Source organism: Coturnix japonica, chromosome 1 (assembly GCF_054131305.1).
Source record: "Coturnix japonica strain WE chromosome 1, WE-NBRP24, whole genome shotgun sequence".
Taxonomy (NCBI): Eukaryota; Metazoa; Chordata; class Aves; order Galliformes; family Phasianidae; genus Coturnix; species Coturnix japonica.
Window position 1 is genome coordinate 113,829,014 of NC_140663.1, and position 18,076 is coordinate 113,847,089.

At 40.3% G+C, this 18,076-nt stretch overlaps 1 protein-coding gene across 3 annotated transcripts in view; it reads left to right on the plus strand.

The window, feature by feature from the left end:
- Window positions 1-18,076, plus strand: part of ARHGAP6 (Rho GTPase activating protein 6) — a 281,961-nt gene that overhangs the window by 165,287 nt on the left and 98,598 nt on the right. The window contains exon 2 of one of the 3 annotated variants that reach the window (XM_015887045.3): window positions 5,493-5,598. The exons of the other annotated variants lie outside the window; for them this stretch is intronic. Within the exon in view, the coding sequence (XP_015742531.2) occupies window positions 5,500-5,598 (99 nt within the window). The 5' untranslated portion in view covers window positions 5,493-5,499. The remainder of the gene's footprint in view (window positions 1-5,492; window positions 5,599-18,076) is intronic. 3 annotated transcript variants of the gene reach the window in all.

An 18,076-nucleotide genomic window follows, 5' to 3' on the forward strand; every position in this document is an offset into this window, starting at 1 on the left:
TCTCCGGTACTTATTTTTTGATACTCAGAAGGAAATTTGACTATTTTGCTCTTATGTTTGCAAATTGTATGCACACACTTAAGCATTTTTATCTTTTGAAGTGGCAGTTATAATTTTGGGACTGTGTATCTTTTTACTGAGGAGCTAAGTTTACATCTGTGGCTATTTTTGTGTATTATATGTTGCTGCATATTGAAATGGTGGACAGTTGGTCTGGATGATTTTGGACATCTTTTCCAACCCCGGTTATTCCATGATTCTAAAGCTATTTGTCAGATGAGTGTAAATTCGTAAGTGTCTTACTCAGAGTAGCCCCACTTACGCTGAAGCTGTGCCTTAACTTCAGGAAACACGCTGTAATTAAATGTCAATAGAAATCATTAACTAGACAAGAGCTCAAGCACTGTACTGTGTGGAGAACTTGGTTTCTTTGATGCCAAGATTTGAGCTAGTTTGAGCAACACTTGATTTATCCTAATTTACAGGAACATGACAGATCATAATCTAGTTGCTGTGCATTGGAACACTGCCCTGAAACACAAAAGTATTGTTTGCTTTTTGTAACTATACTGTTTTTACAGCTAATAGAATATACTTCATATGTAATTGTGAGTACAGTCCAGTGGGAGCTGGATAGCTGATATCAGGAGAAATTAAAAACACCATCAAAAACAGCAGAGAGGCAAATTTTGTACCACATTCATAGTACAAATGAGAAAATCTGCTTTGTAGATTCAGTGGAATTTACGTGGTCCCAAATATAACTTACTGAGTGTCGCTGTTTTTTTGTTTGTTTTTTTTTTTCCTCTTTTTCTTTTTTTTCCCCTCAAGATACATTTCAAGAAATGATAGTGAAATCATTTTATTTTTCTCTTCTTCAACCCTCTTGCCCCAACATTTAGCTCTAGGAATAGCCTTGAATCTAAACAGTCCCCTTGCCATTTTTTTTGTACGCAGATTTAGTGTTATGGTTAAAGTACACACTATTCTCAGTGAGGAGCAAACAAGCTGCAGTATTTCAAGCTGCAGTGTAACTTGTTTACTGAAGATTCTGATATTCATCTGCTTGGATAGTCAATAAGGATGTTTATTCTAATGCATAAAACAGGTGGTAAGTGAGGCAAGTGTCTTGTAGAGAAAAATCTTTACATTGCTGTTTATCCGTTCTAGAATAATGGAAGCTGCATGTTACTCACTGCTCTTCTGAAAGATTCAGAAGCACCTCTCTCTAAGTGTTCAATGCTAGAAACAGTAAATTTGTATTCATCAGCTCCATTGTGCAAAATTGTACAGATATGGCAGTTAAGATAATATGATAGTGCTGAGCAATTTGCTTCTAATTTGCTTAACTGAGAATGAGATTCAGTCTTCATGTTCTGAGTGCTTTTCAATCTGGTGTATATATGATTAATGTTGGTGAGTCACTTTCAATGGGAATTTTAGCTTTCCTAACACAATGAGATAGGGAGACATTCTGCCCCTCCCACCATCCACTTAAAAGCACTGTGAAAGACAGGAGGAGGTAATTCTTCAGGCTTTCAGAGTTGTGCCCTATAACAGGAAGCAAGGAGATAACCATCCATTGGCAATTACTGCACGAGTACCTGCACGAGTACCTGCAAACCAGAGAGGACAGCTGAGGTTGGGCTAAAAGTGTAAGTTCTTTATTGTCATCTTGGGAGACCAAGCATTCTCATTGCTCATTTAAAATCTGTATCTAGCAGGGAAGGCATGTTCAGAAGAGGGGGAAGGAAGATATGGGAAGGAAATAAATTCAAAGGTGCAGGTAGGCCAGTGAATCCTGTTTGGGTTTGTTGTCAGCAGGTGTGGAGTTCTGGAAATCTGTTTATTCCTGTAAGAAGTAAGCTGGGGAGACTAAGGAGCTTTGTATGTATAGGTTAGCTCAAACATTTGATGTAATTGAGTCTGAAATAATGTAGCCACATCTGTGCAACTTCCCCTGTAATTTTAGAATAATGTTGATCTCTATATAAGGATTATAGTATAGAGTGTGATTGTAAGGTTTAATTTCCTCAAAATCCATCCAGTTGGTCAGAATGGTTTAGAAAATCCTTGTTGTTATGAAGGTATAATCTAAAACTGACCAAAAGAATTCAGAAAGTCTAAGGGGCTTCAGTTCACATCTATCTGGAGGCCAGATATTCTAAGGCACACAAAGCTGGCTGAGTTAGTGTAACCACTGGTGGGATTGGGCGACCTGCTTGCCTCTGCTTTACAAAGCCCTTCTAGACCCCTGTGTGAACATTTAGACTTGGCTAAAATTTGAAGCCTGCCCCACATCGCTTCTGACACTGAGCGCAGACCACCTGAATTATTTACTGGGTACTTTGCATTTTTTAGTTCCTGGGTCCACATCATCTGTCCTGTTAAGCTGCAACTTAAAGATAAGGGCACGAGCACTTGAGGCTGGCCTCTCAATGTAGGCAGCTGTATCAGATGATTTTTTTTGTCATTGCAATAGTGATATTCACTATGGATAACATTACAGACTCTTTAGTGACCTCCAGTTGTCTACCTGGTCAACTGGTAGGTATTTCAAAGCAGTCTCAGAAGAAAGCATATGGCTGCAACGAATATGAAGATCAGTTATCATGACACTAGTTGTAATGGTGCTTCTGGCTTGGATTCACCTTATTGTTAGATATGTACTTATAATTCATTGTATTATCAAGAAAAAATGACATTCAATTTATGTTACTGCCAGGTTGGTGAGGGGAAATTAACAATTGGAAAAAAACTAAAGGAAAAACAAAGGGCATTGTCTAAAGCACGCAGTGCCAACTCTTTAGAAGGTGACTTCCATAAAAAGACAAAGGATTTGAGGACTGTTCTGTACTTTCTTGTATCCGAGATTTATTTCTTGCCTCCTGCCTCTGCTCATCACAGCTCTCCAGAGCTCTGTTTGTTTTTTCAGAAGTAAAATGACATGCTCAGAGTGGCTCAAAAGGCATATTTTCTGCCTGAAAAAGGATGAATGCTTTGGTAGTATACTGCTAACATGCTGATTTGAACACCGAGGAAAAAAGTAGATGTTAGGGTCAAAAGATTTTATAACCTGTTCATTCTAATGTTGGTTTTCACTAGTCTCTGTAGACGTTTTTTGCCTTTCTGAAGACATATATTTATAGCTTCTTCATGAGTTACTTAGCCTCGTTGGTTTTGAGAATTCATTTCTTCCTGAAAGTCCCATCCTGCAGGGAGAAGATGTTCAGGTCAAACTCCTGGCTGCCATTACATGCACGCTCAATATTAAGCACACATGCTGGTGGGTACTTGCACTTATCCACTGAACGAGGATAAACTGCCAGCAGCCCTGCAAAGAATTGCAAAACATTCTGTAAGGCTGCCATCTCTGAGTTCATAGTGTACAAACAGCATGGCTCTTTCAATAGCTTTTTAAAAGGCAAGGCCAGGGAAGGGGATTGGAAGTGGGTAAAGAAGAGCCGAGTTGTGTATTTGTGGGCAAGGAAGGGCATTTTCTCCAGTGCTCTGGCTTGCTCCTTTTCTCATCTATACTGTCCTTTCCCCATTTTCCACACCTGTCCCTGTTGCACAGAGCTGGCAGGGACCCTTCCACAGAGCACTGTGTGGGGCAGAGGGATCCGTGAGCAATGCCACCAGGGATCAACGAGTGCAGAGCCACCTCTGGGCTAGATCTGCACCACAGACTACCTGCAGTCTTGGAATACATACATTCAGTTGTACAGGAGCAGAGACCATCCGGCTGCTTCCTTATGGCATCTCAAGATCAAGACCCTGCTTGCATTTGTTCTTAGCAGAACAGCATGTGGAAAAATATGCTGCTTGGATCACGTATTCTGAGTGTAACACCTACACCTACAAACGGCAGTGACAGCCACTGTCTGAATACCCTGAGTAGAACATAATGTTTTTGTTATTCTGCTGAAAAGTAATAGGAAAAATAACTTAGTACATTGCCTCCTTTGAATTCCCATTTTTCTGTACAGTGGTTGGAGGCTGTGCACAGATGCCCTTGTTTTTATGGTTTGCCTTTTCAGATTTTTATATCATTTGAAAACACAAAGGAAATTTCTCTCTGCCTATTTTTCACATCATTCTAAAAAGTAGATAAGGAATGTTTAGAGAGAAATTATCAAATAGTGGTGAATAGCAGATCTTGTTAGACTTAGCTCTGTTTTCATGAGGGCTGTTTCATGTGATGCTGAACAGGCACAATCACCATCTTTGTCGAGTTCCACTTTGTTGAATGGTCAGCTCTCTCTTACAGATGTTTTGTACCCTACAGAGTGATGGGGCTTTAGTAGCAATCCCAGTGGGAACAGATGAGGAAAGGAGTCTATACATTACTGCTAAGCTGAGGTCACATCTGCCAGATTACCCAAAGCCAGCCATTACGCTTTGTGATCTCTTGAAGGCATGAGTGGCTTTAGCTGACACTATGCAGGAGGCTGGCTGAGGGGCTTGGAAGCACCTAGGGAATGGAAGAAAGGCAGCCACAGCTGTGGTAAACAATGTCTGCTTTAAGATGCCTGCATGAAACTAATGACAGATCAAGGCAACCGGATGGGTGAAATGGGATTGCTCAGCCTGGAGAAAAGAAGTCTCTGAGGAGGCCCTGGGCCTAAAGGACAGAAGGTGAGGGTGTCTTTGTCAGGGTGTTTAGTGACAGAACAAGGGTTTTAACAAGAGGGAAGTTCTAGTTTAGACGTTACATGGAAATCCTTTACTTCTCTGGCACAGCTGCCCAGAGAAGCTGTGGTGCCCCATCCCTAGAGGTGCTCAAGGCCAGGTTGGATGGGCCCTGGGCAGCTGAGCTGGTGCGGGGCAGCCCTGCCCATGGCAGGGGTTGGGGTGGGTGGGCTTTGAGGTCCCTTCCAACCCAAGCCATTCTGTGATAAAATGGTGACATTTTAATTTCTGATATGTCACTTGTCTGTGCTGTCTATAGAGCTCTGTTTATAAATCTTTGAAAATGGATTATTCCTTACAGTAAATGTTCAGTGTACAACAGTTTAAAATAACAAAGTGATGCCATCTACTGTCTTATAATCTTATTTAATACTGCTTTGGATGAAAGAATTGTTATTACAAGAAGAGATGAAAACAGACTGCTGATTGAAATGTCACAACTGTGACATAGTATCTGATACATATCGAAGTTAAATAACATAAACCTTGGTTGTGATTAAATGCAGTGAACTATGGAATGTCAGAAGGAAATGCGATGCTTGGGTCAATCCAGTATAACTCCACAGTGAATCTATTTTGCAGTTACCTAGAGGTTTTTGTAAGGCTTCTTCTGTTGTTTTTTTGTTTAGTATTCCTGAAAAGAGCACATAGAATACTGTGGAGGAAACAGTAGCTTGGAAAATCATGACATACCATCGGGTTAAAATGTGTGTTCTTTCAAAATTTGTTTAAGTAGTGAAATTCTACACATTACAACTATATTTAGTCCAACTTGTTATCCACAATGACTTTACTTTTAGGTGCTTTATGGAAAGAATTAACCTGACCATGGACTTCAAAGAAGCTGAGAACCACATTTGTGTAAGACGTATTATTCAAAGAGAATTCATCCATCATCTCAAAAAGGTAGAAGAGATGTAACAGAAATAACATTTAACAGTTGAATTTACACACTGAAGAAAATTTCAAATTAACTTGACCTAAGTCTACAATGCTCAGCCTTGAAAAAGCTTATTCAGAGAATATATATGTTTATTATTTCATGTGTGTATATGCATTATTAGATTGCTTGGGTTTTTAACAGTGTGAGTTTAAGTCTTATTTTCTTCAAATGCATATACACCAAAATGCAGTTCACAGGTTACCCCCTGATGAAACAGTGAAATACCTGAACTGATCTGAAGGTCCTGCAGTCAGCAGTGCTTAGAAGGTATTATGTGGTGCAGAATGAAAGAGGCAGAACTTCTTGTTTACATTTAGCTTTCTCTTCCTTCTTCTGTTTGTAATGGTCTGCAACACACTGAACTAATCATGGCCTCCTGTACTTCTTATTTTTTCCTTTAGAATCTAGTGACATAAATCTGGACTTTGCAAAAGAGACTATAAATCTCAGTACTGTTGCCGCTAGGAACTTTTTTTACCCCTGCATATGTACGACTTATGTAGTACGGCATGAAAAAGGATGTATTTGCACATAGACATACACAGAATCAGTGTCCGATAAATTAATGCTTAATTCCTTGTGATTTTTTTTCCAAGTACTAGTATTGCAGTGTTGTGTTTTTCTAGGTGTATGTTAAAAAATGAACAACCTGTGCTCTCTTGCACGTCTGTATAGTTTTCATTTTCACGGTAAAACTCATCTGATACGTAAATATCCATTTAGAGATGTAACATGTTAGAACTGTCCCATGTAAATACATGTTATACCAGAAGCCCTGCAGCCACCTCTTCCCTCAATACTTGGGAACCTATCCACAAGGTGCACAAGTTTACAAGTACCAGGTGAACTTGGGAAGAGTCTTAATTAGATTCCCTGTAGATCAGAAGCCCTGTGGATGAGGGTAGCACAGCTCACAGCTTGGCAAGAGGGAAGTTGTGCACATATTGACATCCTTCTTGTTGTTTGCCATACCTCTTTGTTTCAAAGTTTTGTAAAATTCCTCTCTCTCTACAGCCACGTTTTTTAATCTGGCTCCCTGAGAAATCATGAAATGGACTGAGGAATACAGAGACTTAAAAAATTATGTGTTTACTGGTTCTTTTGTTCTTCTTTTTTTCCTAAACATTCACATATTTCCAATCTGTTCTGCGCAGCTCTTAAGTGCTCTAGCCCTACTTTAAAAAACGAAATAAAATGTAACTTTCAGATTTCCACATAGTAAGTCAAGAGCTGGTGTTGAAAACACAGGAACTTGAAGTAAAAAAGCCTCAGTTCACTGCTGTGTGACAGTGTCCATCGGCCAGAAGCTGTGACAATATAGAATGGGGATGCATTTACTTAGGTGCAAATCTGCTATTATAAATGTAACCCCAAGTGGGCAGAAACTGTAATGTACGTGTTAGACCTTAACTGGGATACTCTCCAAAAAAGTGAGGAGAAAAGAAGATCTAATTTAGATAATGTAATCCATTATGTTATATTTCCAGGACAAATCTTATGCTGTTGTGATTAGAACATCCATAAAGTGCAATGAATTTTTGTGCCCTTGGCCACAGAGAACCTCACCTGTAAGCAACTGTGCATTGAAAGCTCTTGCTGGAGGAAGTAGAAGGTGATCTGTATTTCTCATGAAAACTCAAGGAGCTCTTGAGATGATGTTTTAAAGAAGTTCCGAAAATGTCCCAGTGTATACATTAGCGCGTCCTTCTCAGGAAAAGGTGACTGGCTGTTAGCAGAAGTTCTCGGGAAATAGGTAGGCATTTGGAGAATGTGTTTTCTGTCACTCCAAGCTGGCCGTGTATAAAATTGAATGGCTTCCCAGGACAGGTAGATTGTTAGCAGTTCCGTAAGGGGATGTAGAAAGTAGAATGTGGCTGATGAGATATGGCTGATGGGATGACATGACCAAGAGCAGACGAAGGTAGTTGAGTGAAAGAATAAAAGGAAAACTAGGGTGTCCAAACTGGCTTCTTTTCAGTCTGCCCAACAGGATTTTTTTTTTATGCTGCGTTAATCTTGCTGCTACGTAAATGCTTGATAAACTCTAAGTGTAAACCCAAAGAATTTCCCTTGCTCTTACTCTCCAGTACAGTTTTTACCTTATGACTCTTGTTCTTTTCCACTCGAGTGCTGTTTCCAGGGAAGCCAATTCATGCATTTTGAAAGTGAACAGTGCTTCAGGGAGCTCTCAAATCATCAGACTAAAACCAGCATAAAGGCATAAGTGAAGTGGTGAAAGACCTAGTAATGCAGAGAGTGATGCGTGTGAGTCTTTTCCTCATTCCCAGTGCTACTGTTACAGGAGAAGCAACTCTGTACCTTATCAGCTTTTAGCTTTAAATGCTGAAGGGAAGGTCACTAAAATACCGAAGACTTCTGAATGTGGGTGCAAGGTCCAAATGATCAGAATATCTTCTTACATCTTGAAATACCATTCTGAACAGCATATCATACAAGGGGTCTTGTTCTTGTTGCCACAGATGTTGTGTCTGCCTGCGTTTATAGTACCAGCTTCCAGCATTTAACTTTACCATCTGACACTTGGCAGGGAGGTGATTAAATTGATATGATTGCAAATAATGCTTTCTGATCTTTAAGCAATAACAGTGAAATTTTTATCTGTGAAACAACAACAACAGCAAAACATGTTATGTCCTGTGTGTCTGATAACAAAATTCAATTCTCTGGTAGTTAGCAACAGAATTGCAGTAGTAATAATATTGGGACATATTCAGTGACATATGTCACTAAATGAAAAGCTGGTCACGATCATTGAGAAGGTCAGTTCATCAAAAAAAGGTTCTTTTCATAAGCATAAGCTATTTCCTTGGTTGGCGTGATACAGGAATGTTTGGTTTTACACACAGTATTTATTTCTCTGCAGCCTAAGATTGGGTTGATAAATACTAGCTTTTCAAGAAAGTTTAGTACTTGTGGGATCGGTTTCAAACCTGATGTAATACTTGATTGACTTCGAATGCTTTTTTCTATTCTTTTCAGTTTTGCATTTTTATTTTCTTTTAATTTTTTATATTTTATTTACTATCTGTTTATTTTGGGGGTTCTGTAAGTCTCTTCTTGAAAATTCTTTTGCACTGAATGTCCTTATAGCATAACAACTAAGGTGATGTGATTAAAGTGGTGTGATACCTCTGATCAAAATTATGATGCAGTCTCTACTTGAGAGAGACTCACTGTTTAGAACTTAAGTTCTTAGTGTAGTTTGTTGGAAGTTTATAAAACAATAGTGTTATTTTCACTTACTATGCAAAGTAAATTGTGCAAGTCTTGCACTAAGAGAATTTTTTTTGCTTGTTATAGCAAAATTTGGGCAGCTGCGGGGTTTTTTGTTGTTTGTTTTTGTTTTTAAGATGACATGGATATTCTTCTGAAGAACAAGAACAGTTTTCCCCATTCAGTAACTTTGTTTTCTCTTTTCCTTTTGCTTCTTGCTTGAATTTCATCACACACAGGAAAACAGCAGATTCTTCACATTAAGCAAATGTATTTATAGCTATAGCCACCGTATTTTCCTTACTCTTTTAAACTGGATCCAGTAAAAGGGGAAAGATTTGCTGAGTGCACTGTTCTTCTTTTCTGTATTTGCAGAAGTGTTGCAAACTGCATCAACAGTTCAGCAGTGTTTGTGTGGATGTTTCTAAGGGGGGAAGTAGATCAGTTGGCTGCAGCATTTAATTACTCTGTTGTGAATGTGGAGTGCTTTATAGGAACCATGAAGAGTTACTCTTTGCAGAGTGTAAATTAAAAGAAACTGTCTGTAAAGTTTCATAAAATATTCCTCAATTCATGTACATTCTGAGGTATTTAGTAATGTCTTTATCTCATTGCTCTTACTGTTAACTTGCTGAGCATTTTATTGCAGCTTTTATCATCCAATCTTGACTCCAGCCAATCATTAGTAATGCTCTCCAACTTACAGGCTTGACTGCTTGCTCTTGGAAGTTAGGGCCAGAGACTCACAGTGCTGTGGTGGTGCACAGTACAGAAGAATTTTGAGCTGTTTTGTACAGCAAACTTAAAAACAAACAAACAAAAAACCCAACAAAATGACACCAAAATCCTGCCCTATTAAAATTAGAGTCATTACATCACTAGGTACAGTGGTGGTGCTCTTAAACATGGTCAGTTTCACTTTTCTGTACGTTGCCTTTTGTTCATTATTTGTCAACTTGCCAAATTTACAACACTCTGAAAGACCAGTAGAGGGGCAGATATATAGAAAATGTGGTGGCTACAGTGGTAGAAGTAGCAGGTTGATCCAGGTTCATAGCTGTTTAATGGTTAGTTAATCTCCAGGGATGGAGCATCTACTACCTGCTTCTTTGGGCAATCTGTTCCAGTGCTCTTCTACCAGTCGTAAAAAACTTTTCCCTTATATTCAGTCTAAATCTCCCCTCTTTTAGTTTGAAACCATTTCCCTTTGTCCAATCACTCTTTAGCACAGTCTGTTAAAGAGTCTGCCCCCTTCATCCTTACAGCCCCCCTGTAAATTGGAAGTGGGTCAAGCTAGTAAGGCTGTTGCCATTAGGCCATATCACTGTGGTACGGTGTTTGTACTCTGTTTACACTTTCTTCTCGGAGCGCTGCAGTGGCTGTGAAGTCCCAGGCTGCTGCTTGATAAATCTCTGTGGAGTGACCCAAACCATACTGTGCTCTGTCTCGTCGCAGTTACGTCAGGTTTGTGAAGGCTCACTGGTGGAATGGAATTTGGCAGATTCTCGCTGACCTAAAGGTCTTACAGGAAATGTAGAGTCCCCAAATGTGGGAACAGAACCTGCAAGGATCTGTAAACTTGGCCGCAGAGAGAAAATGACCACATCCATTAAAACATGAGATAGTGTATCTCCCACGCACTGAAAAAACAAAAATTCAAAACCAGACGATGTAAAAGCATTATCCATTATGTCTAAAAACAGCACTGTATGTGTTTCTCCTTCTATTTAAGGACTATTTAACATAAATTGATATTATCTAACTCCACATGACTCTGCTGAGGGAATGTTGTTCTGAGTGCACAGGACGTGCGTGCTGACTTGAAAGGCTGAAACACTTTGCCTTTTTCTCTGAAAAGTAAGTGCAGTAAAGAGAGAACACTATTTCCCATGCTACCTTATACTTCTTCCCTAGATCAAGCATGTGTCATAAGCAAGCAGACAAGCAAAACCAATATTTTATTAGAACAGATTTGGAAGTGGAGGGGGGGTAAGATAAAGACATGAATATATCGGAGCTTCTGAAGACATTTGCTACTTTACATCACAAATACTCAGACTGCTCTGGGTTCTACACTGTGTGAAAGGTAGCCCAAAACCTAATAATGTTACTTCTCAGTTAAGCCTTGGGTGCGATTGCCTTCTCTGGAGTTTGAATGGGAATGAGTTTCCCTGCTGATATCTGGAAGGTTAAGGCTGGATGGAGAACAGTCAATTCTGTTTTTAGTAGATATCACTGTTCCCAGTTTTCTTGTTTCCCTTGCACCTGGCAAGGGCACAGAGACTATTTCTGAATGTAAAAGCAGCTCTTCTATGAAGACTACTCTTCCTCTGGCTACCGGTCATCTGTTAATAAGTTGATCTGTGAATTCATTCACATGCTGAGCCCACGGAAATGTTTTAGTAAGCATGTTGGGGGAACTGATGTAAGAGTACATCTCAAGACCTATATATCTATTAAACTGACCAGCATGTAGATTAATCATTTTAGACAGCTCACTACTGAAGTAAGTTTTCACCTGAAATGCGGTATCAAGGTAAAATTCCTTCCTCCTCTTTCCAAATTTAGCTTAAAAGCATTTTTATTGTGGTCACAAAGATGCAATGAAAATATGTGTTTTAGTCATTTCAAGTTTGTGTTTTACAAAAAAGATCATCACAAAATGACAGAATGGCCTGGGTTGGAAGGGACCTCAAGGATCCCGAATCTCCAACCCTCCCCTGCTACAGGCAGGGCCAACAACCTCCACATTTAATACTAGACCAGGCTGCCCAGGGCCCCATCCAACCTGGCCTTGAACACCTCCCCCAGGGATGGGTCATCCACAGCCTCTCTGGGCAGCCTGTTCCAGCACCTCACCACTCTCAAAGTAAAGACCTTCCCCCTGACATCCAACCTAAATCTTCCTTCCTTCAACTTAAAACCGTTTCCCCTTGTCCTGCTGTTGTGTATGCTTTCAAAGAGTTGACCCCCCTCCTGTTTATAGATTCCCTTTAGGTACTGAAAGGTTACAAAGAGGTCACCCCACAGCCTTCTTTACTCCAGGCTGAAAAAGCCCAGCTCCTTCAGCTTGCCTTCATAGGGGAGGTGCTCCAGCCCTCTGATCATTTTCATGGCCCTCCTCTGGACCCTTTCCAACAGAGCGCTCTTTCTTGTATTGAGGGGGCAGAGAAGAGAGGGACAGTCACCTTCCTGTCTCCGCTGGCCACCACTCTCCTGGTGGAGCCCAGGATACCATTTGCTTTCCAAGGTGCAAGAGCACACTGCTGTCTCATGTTAAGTTTTGCATCCATCAGGACCCCCAGGTCCTTCTCTGAAGGGCTATGCACAAGGACTGTTCCTCCCAGTCTGTATGTATGCCAGGGATTCCTCAGGCCCAAGTGCAAAACCTTGCACTTAGCTGTATTATTACTTCCTGTAGGGCTACAGCTTGTTGCTGTGTTGCCTTCCTGACCTCTGAGGTGAGAGACTTAGGGTTAGGGATGTGTGGTGGGACAGGCAGGTAGCTCAGCAAGAGTCCAAGTGCAGAACTCTCTGGTTCCAAAACCTTGCCAGGAGACGGAGCAGCTTCACTTCTTGAGTGCTGTCTCCTATGGACTCTGTGGTGCTGCTTCTTCCTGTTGTCACCAAAACCTCCTTACTGCTTCTCTTCCTTCCAAAGTTGCATCTCCCTACTGGTGACTTTGTGTTGTTTTTCTTTTCGGAAGACAGAAGGAAAAAAGAGTTAGGAGTGTTCTCCATTTATTTAAGTATATATATTTGCTCATGTGATCATACCTTCATCACTGTGAAAGGTGAATCATTAAATGCAGTAGCTATTCAGAAAATATGCTTTAGTAAAATATATATTCCTTCTCACAAGTTTCATCCTTTTATAATCAGAAACCATCAAAACTATTTAATAAATGGAGTTGCTTTATCAAAGCTAGGTGGGGCTGGTAGTTGCCTAAGACTGCCACTTTCTGGGCTCTCAGGAACCTCTTGAAACTATTTTTGTACTAGCATAGAAAATCTAATGACAACTATCATCCCAGTTTTGAAAGGAACAGGAAAGCAATGGTAGATGGCGTCTGCTAGGCATATGAGAAATAAAACACAACTTTCATCTTCTCACTGCAGGCTTTGCCTCTCATGCTGACTGGTCCAGCCTCACTGTTTTCCTGTACTCTTCCATCTCCTCAGCTGTGTCCAGCTGTTGTTTCCTTTTCTGTGCTTGAAGTATGCTTTTACCCTGATGGCGTGTTTACAGACTGGACAGACTCTGCTGCAGTGTCTCTGCTGATATCTATGTCTGAGAGAACTGGTCGTGTTTAGACAGGAAATTTAGCTCAAGTATAATGCTAGGCTAATGTGACACTGAACCCGCCTGTTTCGTGGAAAGCAGGATTAGTGTGTCTCCATTCAGATGTGAAAAAAAGCTCTAGAATTTTATTCCTTGAAGCAGAGACTGTTGTTATTACTGCTATTGCAAAGTATTTGTATACCCTGTTTGTAGTGACCTGATCCATGACTGTAATGCAAGGTAACTATAACTTTAAAAGCAGTTGAATCGTGAAAGAGCAGTAGATGCCAAGAGCAACTAAGACTGCAAAGGGGAAGAGGGAATGGTAAGAAAAATATTATGCCTTTAAACATTTGCAAATGTGTTTTGTATAACATGCTATATATATGTGTATGGGTATGTGTATGTGTACATATGCAGCCTTAGTAACAGAAAAACCCTAGTTTTTGTAAAAATCTTATTAACTTTGAGTTAATCTCAAAGTTTCAGGTGACGATTACAGACAAGCAGCTGAAATAACAGCTTTGCTTAAGTTTTTAAAATAATGTTATTTCTGGAAATAAGCTTGTTGCTCATTTCTCACAAGCAGCTATTTTTCTGGTACTCTGGTGCTTATCTGTGTGTGTGTATGTGTTGGCGAGATAGAGCAGTATACATGCATCTGCCTAGCAAGTTTTTATTGAATTTTCTTTGCACAGTGTATTCCTTTGGATGCTTAGATCCAAGAAAAGACAGCGCTTATTGTTTATCAGAATTTCACACTGAAGTTATGACTGGTATTATTACTAAAGGCCTTTCATGAAGTCATTTCCTATCTGAATTCCAGAAAACTCCCCAGCACCAAGCTCAGAGTGTGTTGTGTTTGTAAGTGCATAACAAGCAGGAGTCCACAATAATAACACAGCTTGATGTTGATAATTATTATTCTTCTGTCTTTTTAAATTCTTTTATGGAGTTTTCTCATGTGTGAGCAGCAGAGTTTCCATGACAGTAACAAAATGCAAATGTTTCTCAGTGGATTAATGCCTAATGATACAGTGGGGAAGACCCCAGCATTTCGGCAGTGGGATGGGCCCATGTCTAGCTGTAGGATGGGACAGATGCTGAGGCAACCCTTATTTCGTGTCCTGGTGTTCACATGTACTCCTCTGTGCTGCCTGGGTCAGATCTGGGACAATGGAATGGGGAAGGCCAGCACTTTGCCATGCAGCAGACGTACTTCATTTGCATCATCGGGACAGGACCACGAAGCTTTCAGAAAACAGAGCAGCTGAAAAAAATGGCAAATAATCTGGACAAATGGTTAAGCAGACCAGATCCAAGCTGTTGTAGCTTAAGCTTCCCCGCTCTTAAGTGCAGTGTTGTAAACATGGACAGATCCATAAATAGATGTCATGGTATAACTCGGGCTGCAGTCAGCCTATCTTCCCACAGTACAAAATTAAATTTGACTGGGGAAATTCTCTGTTGATGAAGAGTGGTATTTTGGGAACTGACACTGTAGTTAATGTTCTAACCATAGCTCAGAGCTGTATTTCTATCAGGCTTTGAAGGGAAGACTTTGACTTAGTTCACCATTACTGTTCCTGAGTTTTTCAATAATTATTCAAGATCTTGGAATTTCATAGTTGTTTTTTTCATCATAATTCTGACTATGGTATTAAAATATGATTATGCCATTCTTTATTGAAAGTCATTATTTTATTTTAATACTGGAAGGTCTTGATACCCATTACTAAGTCTCCAGAGCTTTTGACATGTGCATCAGGATGCCTGGCAGATTTCATATGCATTCTACTCTGCTTGAGACAACAAAAGCACTTTCTTTGAATTGAAGTTATATACCTTAAACTTGTTTGTTTATTTGTTTAACAAACTAGTTTTAAAGGAGATGGAGTAGGATCAGTCTGTGCAATTGCAGTGCATTGCCTTTAAGGAGCAGCAACTCCTCATAAAATGGAGAGAGTGAGAATCCAGAGGAGAAAAGAAAGTGACTTTCCTTTTTTGGTACTATTATATGTGATCATATAGCTTAAGCTTTCTTACAGTTCTTTGCTTTATCCTGAAGCTGTTTACTCCTCTTTTCACAAAATGGGAAAGAAAAACTTGAGGGCTTGTGCTGTAGTACATGCATGACTCATTATGCTTCTTCGGAGAGAGAGAACTTGCTGTACCCTGGTACATGCTCAGAAGTAGACAACCTATGAGGCTCAGTTGACGTTCATTTTTCTCCTATCAGGCCATATTCGTGCACTCTTCCTGTCTAAGGAAATGGGGATAAACTTTCTCTCTCCTTTTTTTTTTTTTTTTTTTTTTTTTTTTTTAATTTTACTAATACAGTTCATAGTGTCCCTTGAAATATTAAGCTGTAGGAAGTGTTATGGGAATATGAAGAAACCTTTTGCTTGATCACTGGTAGTATGAGCTGGCTATCATATTTAAAATGCTGTGTTTAAAGAGTTTTTTTTGTTATCTGGATATTTTTGGATCAGGATAATTAAACAAACGAAGAAGATAGAATGGCCATAATAGTAGCCGTGTATCACGTTTTTTAGAATGCACTGGAGTCCCACATGCATTTATTGCTTCCTAAATTTTAACGATGAGTATTATCATATAATCAATTACAGAGATTGTCAGTCAGTGCTGCTTAAATAACATTCCAATGTTGGCATCATACAGAATATCGCACTTCTGAGTTGGGCCTGAATCACCAGCAGAACATGCTGAACACTGATGAACGAAGAGCTCTCCCTCTATGTGTGATTGTGACAAGAATACATCTTTCTCTTATCTTTGTTTTTAGGCAAATTATGATAAGCATCCTTTTGCATAGTTTGCAAGCTGTGATTACACCCCCTGGGAACATAACTGTGCGTATGAACTCCTCACTGAGCTGCAGAAGGCCTGAATTTTGAGCACGTGTAGAATAACAGAATGTCCTGAGTTGGAAGGGACCCACAAGGATGATCAAGTCCAACTTCTAGATCCACAAAGAGACACCCAAAATTCAAACCCTATGTCTGAGAGCGCTGTCCAGAAGGTCCTTGAACTCCGGCACTCAGGGCTGTGCCCACAGCCCTGTGCAGCCCATTCCATGCCCACCGCCCTGTGGTGCAGCCCCTTTCCCTGACCCCCAGCTGCCCCTCCCGTGGCACAGCTCCATGTCGTTCCTTTGGGCCCTGTCCCTGTCGCAGAGCTCAGCACTGCCCCTCCGCACCCTGTTATCTGCTGTAAGGCATCCCCTCAACTCTTCTGCACAGCCAGGGACCTCAGCCACTCCTCACATACCTTGTCCTCCTCACCCTTCACCATACTTGTATTCCTCCTTTGGAATCTCTCTAATAGTTTTATGTCCTTATGTAAGTAGTAGGGGAGCCAACAGTCATTTCTCCCAAACATGTGCAAGATAAGTCAGTGACAAGCGAAGGTGGATTGTGAAGGTGAAGGTAGAAGGGATCCAAATGATACTTCTCCATGTAACATCTTCATGTAATGTGCACATTTGCAGGTCCTAGTGGAGCTGTTTAATACCTGCCTGTAGCTGCATGACCTGTGCTTCATCGCTTCTGTAGACAAACATAACATACAGTGTGATGTTCCCATTTTTTCTTTATTGTAGAAGAATGAGGTGACTTAAATTGATTAAAGAACATAGCATGGATGTTAAATAATGGATAACTCAATGATGATTTGCCAGCTGCATAGCAGTAATGAATTTATAGGGTCAGTAACATCTTAATACAGTGTGCCCACATCTGTGAAAGCACATCTGCGTATGGCACCATAACAGCAGGGGTACTCTTCGCATTTCAGATGAGGATCCTCAGCGAGATTCTCAGCTAATCCTTACTGGTGAAGTGATAGAAAGCTTGCTTTGCTTTGTAATTAAGTACCTGGCATATTAATAAGTCCCTGAGCTGCATCACATGGATGACAGTCTTACAGTGCAAGTTTGGGAACCTTAGTCCAACTTGTAATAGCTCTTGTTCCAGTTTGTGCCCACTGACCCTTGTCCTGTTGCTAGGCATCACTAAAGAGCTGGATCCCTTCCTCTAGACACCTCCCCTTTGGATATGTATAAGCACTGGTAAGATCTCCTTTCAGTCTTCTCCAGGATCCTTTTTAGCTTGGGGAACAGATGGATATCAATGCTTGCAGTTCAGACTAGTGGCTGTGTGTCCCTGGTGCAAAGAGTTGAGTGACCTTGTTTGTGCTGTGTAGTTGGGCCAATATGCAACTGTTTCCATTGTAAACACTCATATAAAACTGGTTTCAGGGTATGCTTGTGCATATTACACTGTAATTAACATTGTATGAACACACCTCCATGGGTGCCTAAGTGTTTTCTGCTAGCAGAGGCAGAACAAACACATTATAGCTTCTTTTTCCTCGTTCATTTTTGCCCTAGCAGAGAACAGGCCAGTAGGTAGGAAGGCATGAAGGCAGTGCTTCCAGCACAGAAGAAATAACCTGAAAGGAGAAGTAGCTAGTTGCTTCTGTTTGTTGCTGTGCAATGAGAGTGCACCCAACTGGCTGCTCAGGGTGCAGAGTTGCTGCCATGGTGGTGTGACATGGGGTCAGGACAGGTGGCCTGTGTGCAACCATTAACTCTTATACTTCACAGTAAAATTAAGATGATAAAACTATGTTAGGAAGAGGCAAGCATATCTAAGTCTGAAATAATTGTAAGAGAGTGGGATTTTACATATTCTTGAACGCAGTCTGTGCAATATTATGTTGCTCTCTTTTTAGACAGCATAATCATAATCATAATCATCCCTTTTACATAAGAGAATAGATTTATTTTTGTTTTTAGTTCAGTGTTTCTGGTTTTAGGATCTATTAGGCGGCAAAATGGTTTTAAACATCAAATTTTGTCTAGAAATAGGATGGAGCTGGTGGGGATAGATGGCAGTAAGGTG